This window comes from Mus caroli, unplaced genomic scaffold (assembly GCF_978045245.1).
Source record: "Mus caroli unplaced genomic scaffold, Mus_caroli_1 scaffold_8, whole genome shotgun sequence".
NCBI lineage: Eukaryota > Metazoa > Chordata > Mammalia > Rodentia > Muridae > Mus > Mus caroli.
In genome coordinates, this window is record NW_028227263.1 from 36256810 (window position 1) to 36270609 (window position 13800).

Consider the following 13800-nt stretch of genomic DNA (forward strand, 5'->3'; position numbering starts at 1 on the left):
AAATGAATCAAAAAAAATACAAAAATTCACAAATAAACAACAAGAGATGAGAATTGGGCAGGGTTTTAAGAGACACAGACTCTGTAGAGCATCTTGTTACTGGCAGGCTGTGTCATACAAGAACAGGAGCTTATAGGGGTCTTTCATTGATGTCTGATTCCTTACCTGATCTTGAGAGGGACTCTTTGACAACATGGGATAAGTTAGTCGGGTTTGGTAGACTGATTAGGGTATGCCAGGGCACAGCTCAGTGCAAGGAGATGTAACTGAAGAAATGATGAAATGGGAGACTCTTCAAGTCCGTTGATGCTGTTACTAGGCAAGGTTGACCTTCTGTGTCTAATCATCAGATTGACTCCATAGCTGAAATTGTTCCATTCCCCTCACTCCAGCCCCACCCTGATCTCATCCCTATCACAAGGGATCCCCCAGTAGGGTACAAGTCAAAGCTCCACACTAGGCTTTTCTCTTTGGAAGCAGAGGCCCATCTGTGCACTGGGCTCTGTAGGCCTGTGTGCAAACCTGAGGATCCAGGTGGGAATGGCTGCGTGCTTCTCACTGATGTGTAAGCTGAAGTCAGCATAGGGTTATCAGGCCTCACAGAGGCCTAGCTCTTGTGCAGAAGATTGGGGAATGGCCATCTGTGGAGCCTCACTCACCCAGGGCCATACTCCCTACAGGCCTTTGTCAGCCAGGTGAATATTCAGCAAATGGATTTGCCCCTTGCCAGCTCTGTGCCCTGGGCACCTTTCAGCCTGACGTGGGCCGTACATCTTGCTTCTCATGCGGAGGAGGTCTTCCCACCAAACATCTGGGAGCCACTTCCTTCCAGGATTGTGAAACCCGAGGTGAGTACTTACATGCACTTTTTTGGAACGCCATTCTCTAATGAGTTCCATTGGGTCTGGTGCAGATGTGTTCCTCCAGTCCAGGCTGCCCCTGTGGCAGGCCTTTAGCTCTCTCCAGACACCAAGGCCACTCACACAGGAGTGATGGCTGGGCAGCAATGAGTAGACCCCTGGGCGCCCTCCTCTCTCCTCTTCCTCTATCTCAGTGGCCTACCTAACTCCACCAGCTCCCTCCAGAGTCACATTTCCCTGCCTCTCCCTAGGGAGGGCCAAATCAGCCTCAGTCGGTGCCCTAAATGTTCCCATCCTGAAGATGTCACTGCTGACTGGTCATGTGTGTTCATGTTCCTTATTTTGAGTGTTATGAGTACCTCTCACTCTGGCTATTGAGGGAATCAAGTGTTGATTAGTATTGGCTTACCAGGAAAGCAGTATTTCGTTTAGGCATAATAATTTATACTTCATAAACCTTGGAGCATTTGATTAAAAATAGTCTTTTTCCTCACAGTTCAATGCTCGCCTGGGCATTTCTACAACACCACCACACACCGATGTATCCGATGCCCACTAGGGACATACCAGCCTGAATTTGGAAAAAATAATTGTGTTTCCTGCCCGGGCAATACTACCACCGACTTTGATGGCTCCACCAACATAACACAGTGTAAAAGTAGGTTTTTCTTTAAGGTGTTTTCTAGGCTGGATTAGAGGGTGCCTGGGTTAGATTTGGGCAGGGAAGTGTGAGAAGGTAGCCAGGATTCCAGGTCCATTCAGTCATGTGCATGAGGCCAATCCTATTCATAGCTAAGTGGACCCATGCAGGGAGCAGCTGCAGGATTCTTGGCTTTAAAGCAGGAGCTATAGCTGTGACCTAGAAATACTCACCTTTTTTATATGTGTGGTGCAGGGGATTGAACCAAATGCTTAAAACATAGTCATCCTCTGCCCCTGAACCCCACTCCAGCTCTCCGTACTTACAGCTGTACTTTTCCCTGGAGGATAATTTTAGTTCAGCCTAGCTCAACACACATTGTCTGAGGGCCTGCCCTGTGCCCAGCAATCCTGCAAAGTCAGCCTGGCCAAGCGACCAGGAGTCAAGCTGTAGAGCTACAGGAGGAGCAAGTGACCGTTCTGTAGAGGAAAGGTCTTTGGAGAACACGGAAGGAGGATGGATCAGGTAGGAGAGGGCTTCATGTTACAGACAGCCCCATGGGAAGCCAAGGCTTAGACACGTGAAGGCCTTCTGGCAGTAGACTTCTGATTCTGGGCAGGAAAAGGAGGCCTCAGACAGATGTGGGGTTGGCTAAGGGTTGTGATTTGTGGTTTCAACACTGAGGAATTGAATCATTTCAGGCTAGTGAGGAGGCCTCCCCTCTAGAGGAGGAGCTTGGGGTTGGGAGGAGTAGCCAATCAGTGAGCGTTATCTAAAAGATTATCCAGCTTTCTCTCCTGCGTTGTTTTATTGTCGTTTGTTATGTTTTGTTCTGTTTTCAACTCAGGAGTAGAGATTGAACCTAGGGTTGCACACATCTGATGGAAGGGCTTCCCCGTTGAGCTGCAGCCCACTGCTGCCCTCACTATCTTAGTGAAGGGAAGCCGCAGGCACAGGTCTCCAATGCCTGCTCTGATGGCAGTTCCCCTAGCATCCATGAGACCCTGTGTTGGTAGATTAGACTTTGGGAAGGCTCACAGTGTTAGGGAGTTCTTCCATATACCAAGGAGACCCTAGTCCTAGTCTTGCCACTCCCTGGTCCTTGGCTGGACATCAGGAGCCCCGATGCATAGTTCCTTAGACAACCCTCAATTCCATGGCTCTCCCTTCTCCTTTTCTTCCCAGAAGAAAAACCTAGTTATTATTATTGTTCTCTCTCTCTCTCTCTCTCTCTCTCTCTCTCTCTCTCTCTGTCTTTACTACTGCTAACTCCCAGTTAGAGAAGAAAAACCCCCTCCCCCATGTCTCTTGTGCAGGTCTCCTTAACAGTATTAAACAGTAAGTCCCTCAAGGAACTCCTGACTATTTCTGTCTTAGTTCTGAGCCCCAGATTTTTGAGAGACACTTGGGGAAGTCAGGAGCTGACAAGAGAGCTGGTGTAGTGAACATGTACCCTTGAGTGTTTTTCCTTTGATGCAGACATAAGCATACATGTGTGACATGTATGTGTACATGTGTGAGTACATCTAAGAGTTAATTGAAACTCCCTTCTCCGTTAAAAATAAAATGTGGCTTTAAACAGAAAGAAAAGTAAAAAAATGTTTGTTTTAGCTTCGTCAAAAGTCTTGGCCACATATTTCTCTCCTGAGATATAAGCTGTGTTCTGGGTTCAGTGTTATATTCCTCTGATGTATGGGGTTGTAAACAAAATAGCAAAGACTAAATGTGTTGAGAAGGTGGGCTACTTTGGGGAGTCCATGTTGCTTGGCTTCCACAGAGGCTATGAGCATTACAGGATGCACATTCTCTGGGTGGTGCCATTTCCTTGCAACAGTGTCTGGTTCTCAGCCATGCTTGGGGTGTCTAGAATAGCAGTGACAGTGTTCTGTCCTCCTAACTCATGGCACTTCCTTTCCAGACAGAAAGTGTGGCGGGGAGCTAGGGGATTTCACAGGGTATATTGAATCCCCAAACTACCCTGGGAACTACCCAGCCAACTCGGAGTGCACCTGGACCATCAACCCACCCCCCAAACGCCGGATCCTGATTGTGGTCCCTGAGATCTTCCTGCCCATAGAGGATGACTGCGGTGACTACCTGGTGATGCGGAAAACCTGTGCGTCTCTCCCTGGGCTTCCCTCCCTTCCCAAGGCAGCCTGGGAAACCTGATGACCTGCCCCCAGCTTTAAATGTGAGGAGCAGATCTAGTAGATTGTTTCCTTGTGGTAGAACAGAGATGGGACATGGGTTTATAGCTAACTGGGACTGGCTTGGCTTTGTTCACCCTAGGTAGCAACACATAGATTAGGGACTGCCTGAGGCCAAAGGTGTGATCTAATCAGGAAGGAAGACCCCTCCTGTTATCCCGACTCAGCCTCTAGTGTCTGTTGTCTATGAAGAAGCATTCTCAACCTGACCCCTTTGACAAACCTCTAACCCTCAAAATATTTACATTATGGTTAATAACAGTAGCAATGAAAATAATTTTATAGTTAGGGATTAGCAGAACATGAAGAACTGTATTAAAGAGTCACAGTATTAGGAAGGTTGAGAACCACTGCATAAAGGGATGTTAATATCAATGCGGCTTGATGACAGAGCTGAGAGTGGAATCGATCCCAGATTCACCTCCTACTGAGTCTGTGATCTTGGGTGAGCATTCTGAACACTGTAGTCTTCTGGGGGAGGGGAGAAATGACAGTCGCTGCCTGGTAGGTTGTTAGGACTAAGAGTTCAGGTAGAATGCTTGAAAGGAACCATGTGTCTGTCTGTCTGTCTGCTATTTTTAAATTTACTGCTAAACACTACTTGTATAAAATCATGGACCTCATTACTTCATTTTCATACACATATATGATATATTCTGATCATATTTTCCTCCATGATTGTCTTGTGTCTCCTTCCAAGTAACCCCTTCTCCTTCCCAACCAGTCTCTCCTATGTTTGTCTTTGGGAGGGAGTTGTTTGTTTTTTGTTTGGTTTTGGGACCTACAAACATGTGTGAGAAGTTATTTACAGGAACAATGGGCACCTTCCCAGCATCTACAGAACTGGAGAAAATGCCTGTGTTCGGTGCAGCCATTAGTGGTGTAGATCATGGTGTGGCAGTAGGGGGCGATCATGAGCTCCTCTCTCTCCATAATGTTGATAAACCCAGTCTTGTATGACCACTATGTTGGCTACAAAGCAAAACAGCACCACCCATAAAACATAGGTTCTGGACATCGTTTCAGGTCCTTACATTTGCAAAGCAAGCATTTGACCAAGGGAACTGTCTTCCCAGCCCGAGAATTCCTGAGTTTAACTTCTTGTGTGGATTAAGTGTTTTCGAAGATGAGCATTCCCTGACTGTGGCACCATAACACCTCTTGAACCACAGGCTCTATTTTTTTCTTGGCAGCTTCATCAAATTCTGTGACCACATATGAAACCTGCCAGACTTATGAACGCCCCATCGCCTTCACCTCCAGGTCAAAGAAACTGTGGATTCAGTTCAAGTCCAATGAAGGGAACAGTGCTCGGGGGTTCCAGGCTCCCTATGTGACTTACGATGGTAAGCAGGCGCTGTGGTGCTCCTGTCAGGCTGTGCCATGACAGGGCTGGGCTGGCTGTGCCCTGAGCTGAAGGATCTGGCTTCTGAGCCAGCTGGCAGATGCTGGCAAGCACTCCCACTCAGCCAGCCAGGCGGGGAGAGGCAAAAGGACATGGCTGACTCATTGGGGCCACATTCTAAACAGACATTTGGGGACACTGATTATGGAGATGAAAAGGAATGGTTTAGAAAATACAGGGAATACGAGTAGAGTCAGGTGTGGTTGAGCTGGCTGTTGAGGTCAGGCAGCTGGCTGTCCCTTCCAGGACTTGTGTCGGTGACTTACTATCTCTAAGTCTTAGTTTCTTTATTTCCAGGGGTGAGGAACCTAGAGCTTCCAGCTCTGAGCTGCACCTCTAGTCAAGCATTATTTTCTTAGTGAGTGATGGCGAAAGTCATTTGAATGAACATTAAGAGTTTAACATAGGATAGTTACTGGCAGATAGTAATTGCTCACAGATATTTAAACTTGTTAAGGTTGTGACTTTTATTAAATAGACTTTTGAGATGGGGTAAAGGCTCAACTTCAGGTCTTGGCCCTGCTTTGGACTCTGTGATCTTGAGCAAGTCAGATGATGTTTCTGGATCCTTCCGATCCCTGGAGATCTACTGAGACTCTGAGGCTTGCTCTACAAGTATTTACTGTGACCAGAACACAACAGTGTGTCTTTTGTCATAGATACTTTTATAGGGTACATATAAGGCAGTGGGAGCACACACAGAGAGAAGGCAGCAATTATTCTGAATAGGCTTGGAAAGAACAGAGCAGTTTCAAGAGGTTTGGGTCTGGAAAGAACATGTAGATTGAAGTGGGATATAAATAGAAAGATCTTCGGGAAGAGCCCAAATGATAAAGCTCCTGGCACAGTTGGCCAGTGGGGAGCACAGAGAGGAGAGCAAATGAGGCTGGGGCTAGGCAGTGAGGATCCTTCAGCCAAGCTCAGGAGAACAGAATTAGTTTTATAGGGAGCCACTAAAGAGTTTTAGGCAAAGAGACATCCTTGGCTTTCCTAAACTCACTTTACATAGTTTATTTCTAACAAGTGATACAAGACCCTTCGTCAGCCCTGCAGTCTCAAATGATGCGTAATGCCCAGGAAAAGGGTTCTTGGAATCTGACTTCTGGGACTCTGCTGAAGGAGACATTGAGTCTAGTTTCTTCCTGGAAGCAGGTAGCCAGCACTGGAAGCAGGTAGCCAGCAAGCTCTCCTGTCTGGAGTCATGAAGGAAATCAGACTCTGAGGCTTAAGCAAATGCTATCAAGACATTAAGACATTTCACATGTCACACTTTAGGATGCTGTTGTTAGTCTGCCTTTGTGACATATTAAATGTTCCTTTTTTAATTAAAAAAAATGAAAACAAGGGATGGAGGTGTAGCTTGGCTGGTAGACTGTCTGTGTAATGTGTATGAAGCCAATGCCCAACCTCCCAGCATTGTCTCAGCCAGGTATGCTGGCACTTGAAATAGGACAGCACAAGCTGGTGGGACTGGGTGGGGTGGGGACTACAGATGAGTCCCATGCTGGAGAAGGGCAAAAGTCATGTGACAGGCATGGGTCATTCCTGGGCACCAGGAATGCATCAAGGTGCCTTTTATGGGCCACATTCCTCATGGTCACCCCATGAAGCAGACTGGGCCGCTTTCTGATGTTACAGAAGAGGCCACTCAGGCTTAGAGATTTAAATAACTGAGCGGAGGGCATGATATAACAAAGCTGCAGAACTGGGATGACCCAAGTCTAGAGACTTCAGAGCCTGAGTTCTTACCTATAAACTGCTCTGTTTTGAAAGGCAGAAGGAAGGCAGGAGGCACAGGAGCTCTTAGAAACAGAGATGTATATTTTTAAAAGACAGCATCCTGGAAACATATGGTATAATGGCAAAGCATGGTAGAGTTTTCTGTGACAATAGTTTGCACAACAACCTGCGGTCCTAATAGTGACTCCCGTGATGGAAAGAAGCCAGTTCTCTGAGGTTCAGACACTGAGCAAGGGTGCAACCCTAAAACTAACATAAGCAGGGCACAGTGGCATACACTTGTAATCCAGCACTTACGGGGTAGAGGTAGGAGGATCAGGCATTCAAGGCCAGCTTCGGTTACATAGCAGCTTTAAGTCCAGCCTGGACTATATCAAACCCTGTTTTAAAGAAGAAAGAAAAGGGGCTGAAGAGATGGTTCAATGGTTAAGAGCACTGGCTTCTCTTCCAGAGATCCTGAACTCAATTCCCAGCAACTACATGGTAGCTCACAATCATCTGTAATGAGATCCAATGCCCTCTTCTGGTGTGTCTGAAGACAGCTACAGTGTAATCACATACATAAAATAAATTAATAACCATAAATTAATAGTTAGAGAGAAAGAAAGAAAGGAAGAAAAAAGGAAAGAAGGAAGAAGAAAGAGAAAGAAAAAAGAAAGAAAACTCCCCATTTTATTTTGGTTTTTTGGGCTTTGTTGTTGTTGAGATTGTTTATTTTGGGACAAGGTCCTATAGCTCACAAAGTCACCATGTAGCCCAAGCTGGCCTTGACTGTGTACACTTACATTATATATTAATTAATTAATTAATCTCATTAAAATAAGAGAGTGAAGACAAAGGTGCCATGTCAGTAGTCACAATGTTAGTGTGCGTGTATCAAACACTCACTGTGCAGTGACATTCCATCATTGTCTCTGGACTGAAGAAATGTCTTGGGAACACTTCCAATTGGTTCCACGAATGCTCTCAGAACTCACATGGCTCCTCAGCACATGGGATGCATGTAGAAAGACAGTTTCTAATGTGTCTGGGCTTCAGAGAGGACTGTGTTCTGCATATGCTTGTTTGAGTTATGACTATGGGAAGTAGGCTAGACTTCAAAGTGGAGTGAGATTACATTTGGAAAAGGAATACTGCATGCACTGCACATAATGTGTGTGCCAGGACCACAGAAATGATCAATGTGAAAAAGTACATTCCTCTTTCTCAGACAGCTGAGTTCTCCATCCCTATCCCAAGTCCAACTAACGAGAGAAGAGCCTTTCTTGGTGCTAAGCTTGGTCACCTTATCCACTACAAGGACAGAGAGACGTGGAGGCATGGAAGGTGTTGGTAGAGAGGGAAAGAAAAGCCTGGGTGAGCTCCCAGGGGAGGGAGCATAGGTAAGAGCAGATGACCAGGCGTGAAGCCCCCAACGCCTTACTGTAGGAAAAGGCCAGGGGCAGGAGGAAGGCAAGGACCTCAGGGAGCAGTCAGTGAGAGTGGGAACACCAAAGCGTAGAGTGTTCTGGAAGATCAGAGAGGAACTGGATAGAGAAGGAGGAGGAGGGGGGTCAAATGCTACTAATGCATGAAGGGAAGCAAGGACCAGCAATTGACACCAGGACACATGACATGAAGGCCATTGCTGATCACAACTGGCAGTTTTGGAGGACAAAACGGACAGCAGGTGGTTTAGAAGAAAAGTCTAGCTGGAGGCAGTGAGTATGGGACCGGAAGAGAACTGGAAGACATTTGCTACAAAAGGCAAGAGAGACATGAGATGGAAACTGGAGAGAAAGATGAAGTTAGACAAGGCATCCTTAAGAGCTGCTTGTCTTCATGCTGGTGGGAATCAATAGGAAGATTTCTGTGTAGGAAAAAGTACAGAATTACTGGCATAAGTGTCCTTGATTTGGGGAAGGAAGATGCATCTGGTGTGGGAGGCAGAGGACAGGTCTTGACTGGAAGCACAGAAGGCTCCTCTGAGGGGGCGGGGCAGGCGGGGCAGATGCCAGCTGAGTGGAGGTGCTGACTGTCTTCTCTGTGTCAGAATGGAAAGCTCTCTGAGAGCAGCCACCAAAGGGTGACTTCTCAGAGCTTATAAAAGACAGAAGCTCGAGCGTGGAAATATTTAAACAGTGAGAAGCAAAATATGTCCTTTATTTCAACAGAAGACTACCAGGAGCTCATTGAAGACATAGTTCGAGATGGCAGGCTCTATGCCTCTGAGAACCATCAGGAAATACTGAAGGTGAGTTCCTGCCTCAGCACACAGGAAGTTAGCATGACCTCCCACATACGGCTTCCAGACACTGACTTTATGGGGAGCAAGGTCAGCTCCATCATTCCCCATGATTTAATTTTGTTAAATATCAAATTTCTGTCTTTAGTGTTTTATATATATAAACTTTAGTTATATATATAATTTTGAACTTTTCTACCATCTCTCCTAACTCCTGCCAGACCCTGCACAAAGTATTCCCTTTCCATCTTCATGACCTCTTTCTTTTTCTAAATAACCCACTGAGTTTAATAAGTTCGATCGTAGTATATATGATTAGTGTATGCACATAGTTGTAGGGTCAGTCACAGGAGCATGGGCCATGTCCCTGAAGAAAACTAACCCTCTCTCTTCCAGCAGCCATCAGCTGCTCATAGCTTCTCAGTTAAGGGTAGTGCACTGTGAGCTCTTTACCCATCCATCCTGGAACTCTGCCTTGATCTTGTACTGGTCTTCTGCAGGCAAACACAGCTGCCGGAGTTCGTGAGTGCATGTGTGGAGGGTGAGTGCTTAGAGATCCAAGCCAGGAGGCTGGAGTGATGGTTCAGCAGTTAGGAGGATCCAGGTTCAAAACCCCAGCACCCACGTGGCAGTTCACAACTGTCTGTAATTCCAGTTCTAGGAGATGTGACCCCTTCACACAGATACACATGTAAATTTAAAAAGAAAAAAGAAAAAAGAAATCCAAGCCAGGGGCATATAGTGTTTTTATGTTCAACTTTAATAGTGAAAAGACCTTTGGCTCCTAGATCGTGCTTCAGGCTCAAAGCTCCCCACATTTAGATACTTGTAAGTGACCAATAGTAAATACTTACCATATCACTTAACCCTAAACTATTTTCCAAACCTCTATGTTGTATCTCATCTGGGTAAGAAAAAGCAGTTTTCATATATCAAATCTTCTTTCATAACATAATGCATACTTATTATTAGCAATTAAGAAAAATTAAAACTGGAAAGACGATAACAATCAGAGGAAACCGTTTTTACCAAGCGACTTCTAGCTAGTGAACCTCCCATCGATTGCGAGTCATTATGATTCCACTGGCAAAATGTCAAAAGATTTGAGTGTTTTGGCCCCATAACAAAAATTCTGTTCTCTTCAGGATAAGAAACTGATCAAGGCTCTGTTTGATGTCCTGGCTCATCCCCAGAACTATTTCAAGTACACAGCCCAGGAGTCCCGAGAGATGTTTCCAAGATCTTTCATCCGATTGCTACGTTCCAAAGTGTCAAGGTTTCTGAGGCCTTACAAATGACTCTTCCCACACGCCACTGTGGACAGGGTCCTACTGTGGGCTCAGTGGGCTGCAGCCAGTTTCCCTCCACATGCCACTTGCCATCGGATTATTACCACCAGTACCAGTGACTCGTCAGAGTTCAGTTTTTATAGACAATACAGATATCTTGATAAACTGAACTTGGGTTTTCTTTCCCAACATTTCAGATGTGGACTGCGTACGCTTTGAGTAGCACTGTGTGGGCACATGTCCTGGATGTTGTGAGGGCTGGCTGAACTGGCCTCCTTTTGGGTTCTCACTCCTCCGACTGTCTGCATTGGAAAGAAGGCCACAGAAAGGCTACTCTGGCTTCATCACCATATCCTCCAGGCCAGTCCTCTCCCAGGAAACATCTGTACTCATCAGAGGTGGCCAGGCAACAGGCAAGCAGGAGGGAAGGACAAGCCACTCAGGTCTTTTGAGTCATGGGAAGACTCAGGTCCTCCCAGCCTTCCGCAGCCTCTGCAATGCCAGTTTAATCCTAACTGTGTGAGTTCTAAACAGTGGTGATTAAAAAGAAAAAAAAAAAAGACTAGAAAGAATTAGAAACAAAAAGGCAAGTATAGCCCTCTGGAGGCATGAATAGCATACACACACACACACACACACACACACACACACACACACACACACCCCAAATGCAGAGGGCTGCTTGCCACACATTGTCTCTGCCTTTAGTCACTGGAGCGCTGTTCTAGGGCTTGGTGAGTTCTTGAATGTGATCTTGATGGATGACAGCTATCCACCATCATGGAAGAGAAACTCCACCAGTTCAGGCAGGGTCAGCACAGGGAGGGCTCCCCACAAGTGCTGGTAGTGACTGGCACAAGTACCTTCCTTTTCCATTTTCTCAGAGTGAAACTGAATCTAAGATGAAGTGGCATCATGAAGGGCATTGCTGTCATTCTGACTGTGCGGTCACACACCGGCTCACAAGCCACATAGAGGAATCACTTTGGTCTGTACAGTGGATCCACACCTTGGCCCCCTCCCCCATGGACTCTACTTTTCAACATTATTGAGCTTTTACATTTAACAACCCCCTCCCAGGCAAAAAAATCTCATTACAGTGGATGAAGAAAATATTCTAGTAGGCCAGAGGTGTATGTAGCTCAGTGGTAGAGCACTGGCTAAGGATGTGCAAGGCGGTGGGCGTGGCCCTCCATGCCACTTCCCCCAAAGAATCCTGTCAATCAAGCTGCCCTCTCTGTAAAGGCTTCACTGACTGCACATAGCCATGGGGTTTTGTTCTTTCTGTGGCAATTATAGCACAGAATTCTGGGTACCAAAGTACTAAAAAAAGTTTAACAAGCATTTTTAAAAGAAAAAAGAATATTTCCTTATTATTAGACTTGCTTTTCCACCTCAATTTATTTTTTTTACTTTAATTTTTTTTTTTGTTTTTGTTTTTTACAGGGTTTCTCTGTATAGCCCTGGCTGTCCTGGAACTCAATTTCATTTTTAATCTATTATGACATTGACTTTTATATCTTTTTTTTTTTTAATAGATAGAGTCTATGTATCTCTGGCTAGCCTCAGTCTGACCTACCTTTGCCTCCCAAGTACTGGGATTAAAGGTGTGTGCCACCAACCATGTCTAAAGATGCTGACAGTTTTTAAAGCCCTAATGAACATTTCATTTTTATTTGGATAAAATTTCTCTTTAAGAATGTGAATGTCTTGTTAGGCACAGTGACATTAAGATCAAGAATTTGAGGTCATGTTCAGCTGCATATGGAGTTTGAGTCTGAGCTATGGGAGACCTTATTTCAAAAGTATTTTTTTAAACCATATTCAGTTAAAAAAAAAGGCATTAAGATCCAGGTGTGGTGGCACATGCTTTTAATCCTAGCATTCGGAAGTCAGAGGCAGGTGGATCTCTGTGAGTTTGAGGCCAGCCTAGTCTACATAGAAAGTTCCAGGACAGCCAGGACTATTATACAGAGAAACCCTATCTTGAAAACAAAACAACAAAGCAAAACTCATGAAGAGACTGGAGAGGTGGTTTATCAGTTATAAGCACTTAGTGCTCTTGCAGAGGACCCAGGTTCAGTTCCTAGCGCCCACATCAGGTAACTTCCTGGTGATCTATCACCCTTTTCTGGCTTCTTTGGGCACTGCAAGTATGTGGTACACATGTATATACACACACACACACACACACACACACCTACCTATGCAATTTAAAAATAATAAATCTTTGTTTTTAATGTTTAAGAATTTATTTTATGTGTTTTGATTGTATGTATGTCTGTGCATCACATACACCCCTGGCCCAAAGAAGAGGGTGTTGGAGTCACTGGGACTGGAGTTAAGCTAATATGTGGGTCCTGGGAATCAAACCTAGGTCCTCTGGAAGAGCAGTCTGTGCTTTTAACTGTTCACCAGCTCTCCAGCCTCTAATCTTTTTTTTTTTTTTTTTTTTTTTTTTTTGAGGCAGGGTCTCATTATGTATCCCTGGCTGCTTTGAACTGCCTATATAGATCAGGTTGACCTTGAACTCACTCACCTGCTCCCGCCTCCTGAGTGCTGAGATTAAAAGTATGCACCACCATAGCTGGCTACAAATAAATATTTTATAAAATCATTAAGATGAACACTTGGAATTTGATATGCTACAATTCGACCTACATTCCTGAGTTTGACCATAAAGTGGAAATGCAGATTTTTACCAGTTAGTGACTGATAAAGAGGATAGGAGGGCTGGGCCAGGTAACTGTGCATTGTCTTCTCAGAAGGTTTGGGGTGGGCATACTTGGGGCTGGGGGTTGTCAGGAGGCTGAATAGAACCAGTGGCTTTGAAGTATCACCAGGAGCAAATCACACAGCAGAGCTGTGCTTCTGGTATAAGCAGGAACTCCTGAAGTCTCCAAGCTTCGGCTTGAGGCAGATCAGCTGTCCCGAGAGGTTCTGTGCCCTGCTAGGGGCTACCTAGATAGTCAGGCAGCTGGCTACCTGCTAAGTCAACTTGCAGTGCATATCCAGTCTGTGCCAGGTACTATTTTGTCCCTAGAGATTAACCAAAGACCCCAGTAATAAGATAGGTTCCTAGCTATCATGGAGCTCATAGACAGAAGGAAGTGAGCTTGGATTGGCTCGTGCAAAGTGCTATGTTATAAACTAAAATTGAATAATGTAACCACGGCTCTGTGGCTACTTTTGGTTTGGGGGCTGTAGAGCCTATTTGAGCACGTGACCTCTCAATTGAAAACTATGTGATAAGGAGCCAGCTTGTGGGAGTAGGGCGAGGGGAGAATATTCCAGAGGGAGGCACCCCAAGGGCAGAGACATAGGCACAGACATGCCTGTGAGCATGGAAGTCTAGTCAGAAGGCAAATGGCATCTGACCAGGCCAGAGAACCATAGACAGGCCAGATTCCATCGGTTGTGGAATTCAGGAGAGGT

General features: G+C 45.4%; 1 protein-coding gene across 2 annotated transcripts in view; it reads left to right on the forward strand.

Annotated features, from left to right (window-relative positions):
* Positions 1 to 12685, forward strand: part of Scube2 (signal peptide, CUB domain and EGF like domain containing 2) — a 74398-nt gene extending 61713 nt beyond the window's left edge. For both annotated transcript variants that reach the window (XM_029479122.2, XM_021167639.2), the window contains 6 exons: positions 681 to 848; positions 1357 to 1518; positions 3419 to 3616; positions 4901 to 5053; positions 9006 to 9085; positions 10222 to 12685. In XM_029479122.2, the coding sequence (XP_029334982.1) occupies positions 681 to 848; positions 1357 to 1518; positions 3419 to 3616; positions 4901 to 5053; positions 9006 to 9085; positions 10222 to 10374 (914 nt within the window). In that variant the 3' untranslated portion in view covers positions 10375 to 12685. The remainder of the gene's footprint in view (positions 1 to 680; positions 849 to 1356; positions 1519 to 3418; positions 3617 to 4900; positions 5054 to 9005; positions 9086 to 10221) is intronic.
* The last annotated feature ends 1115 nt before the right edge of the window (positions 12686 to 13800 follow it).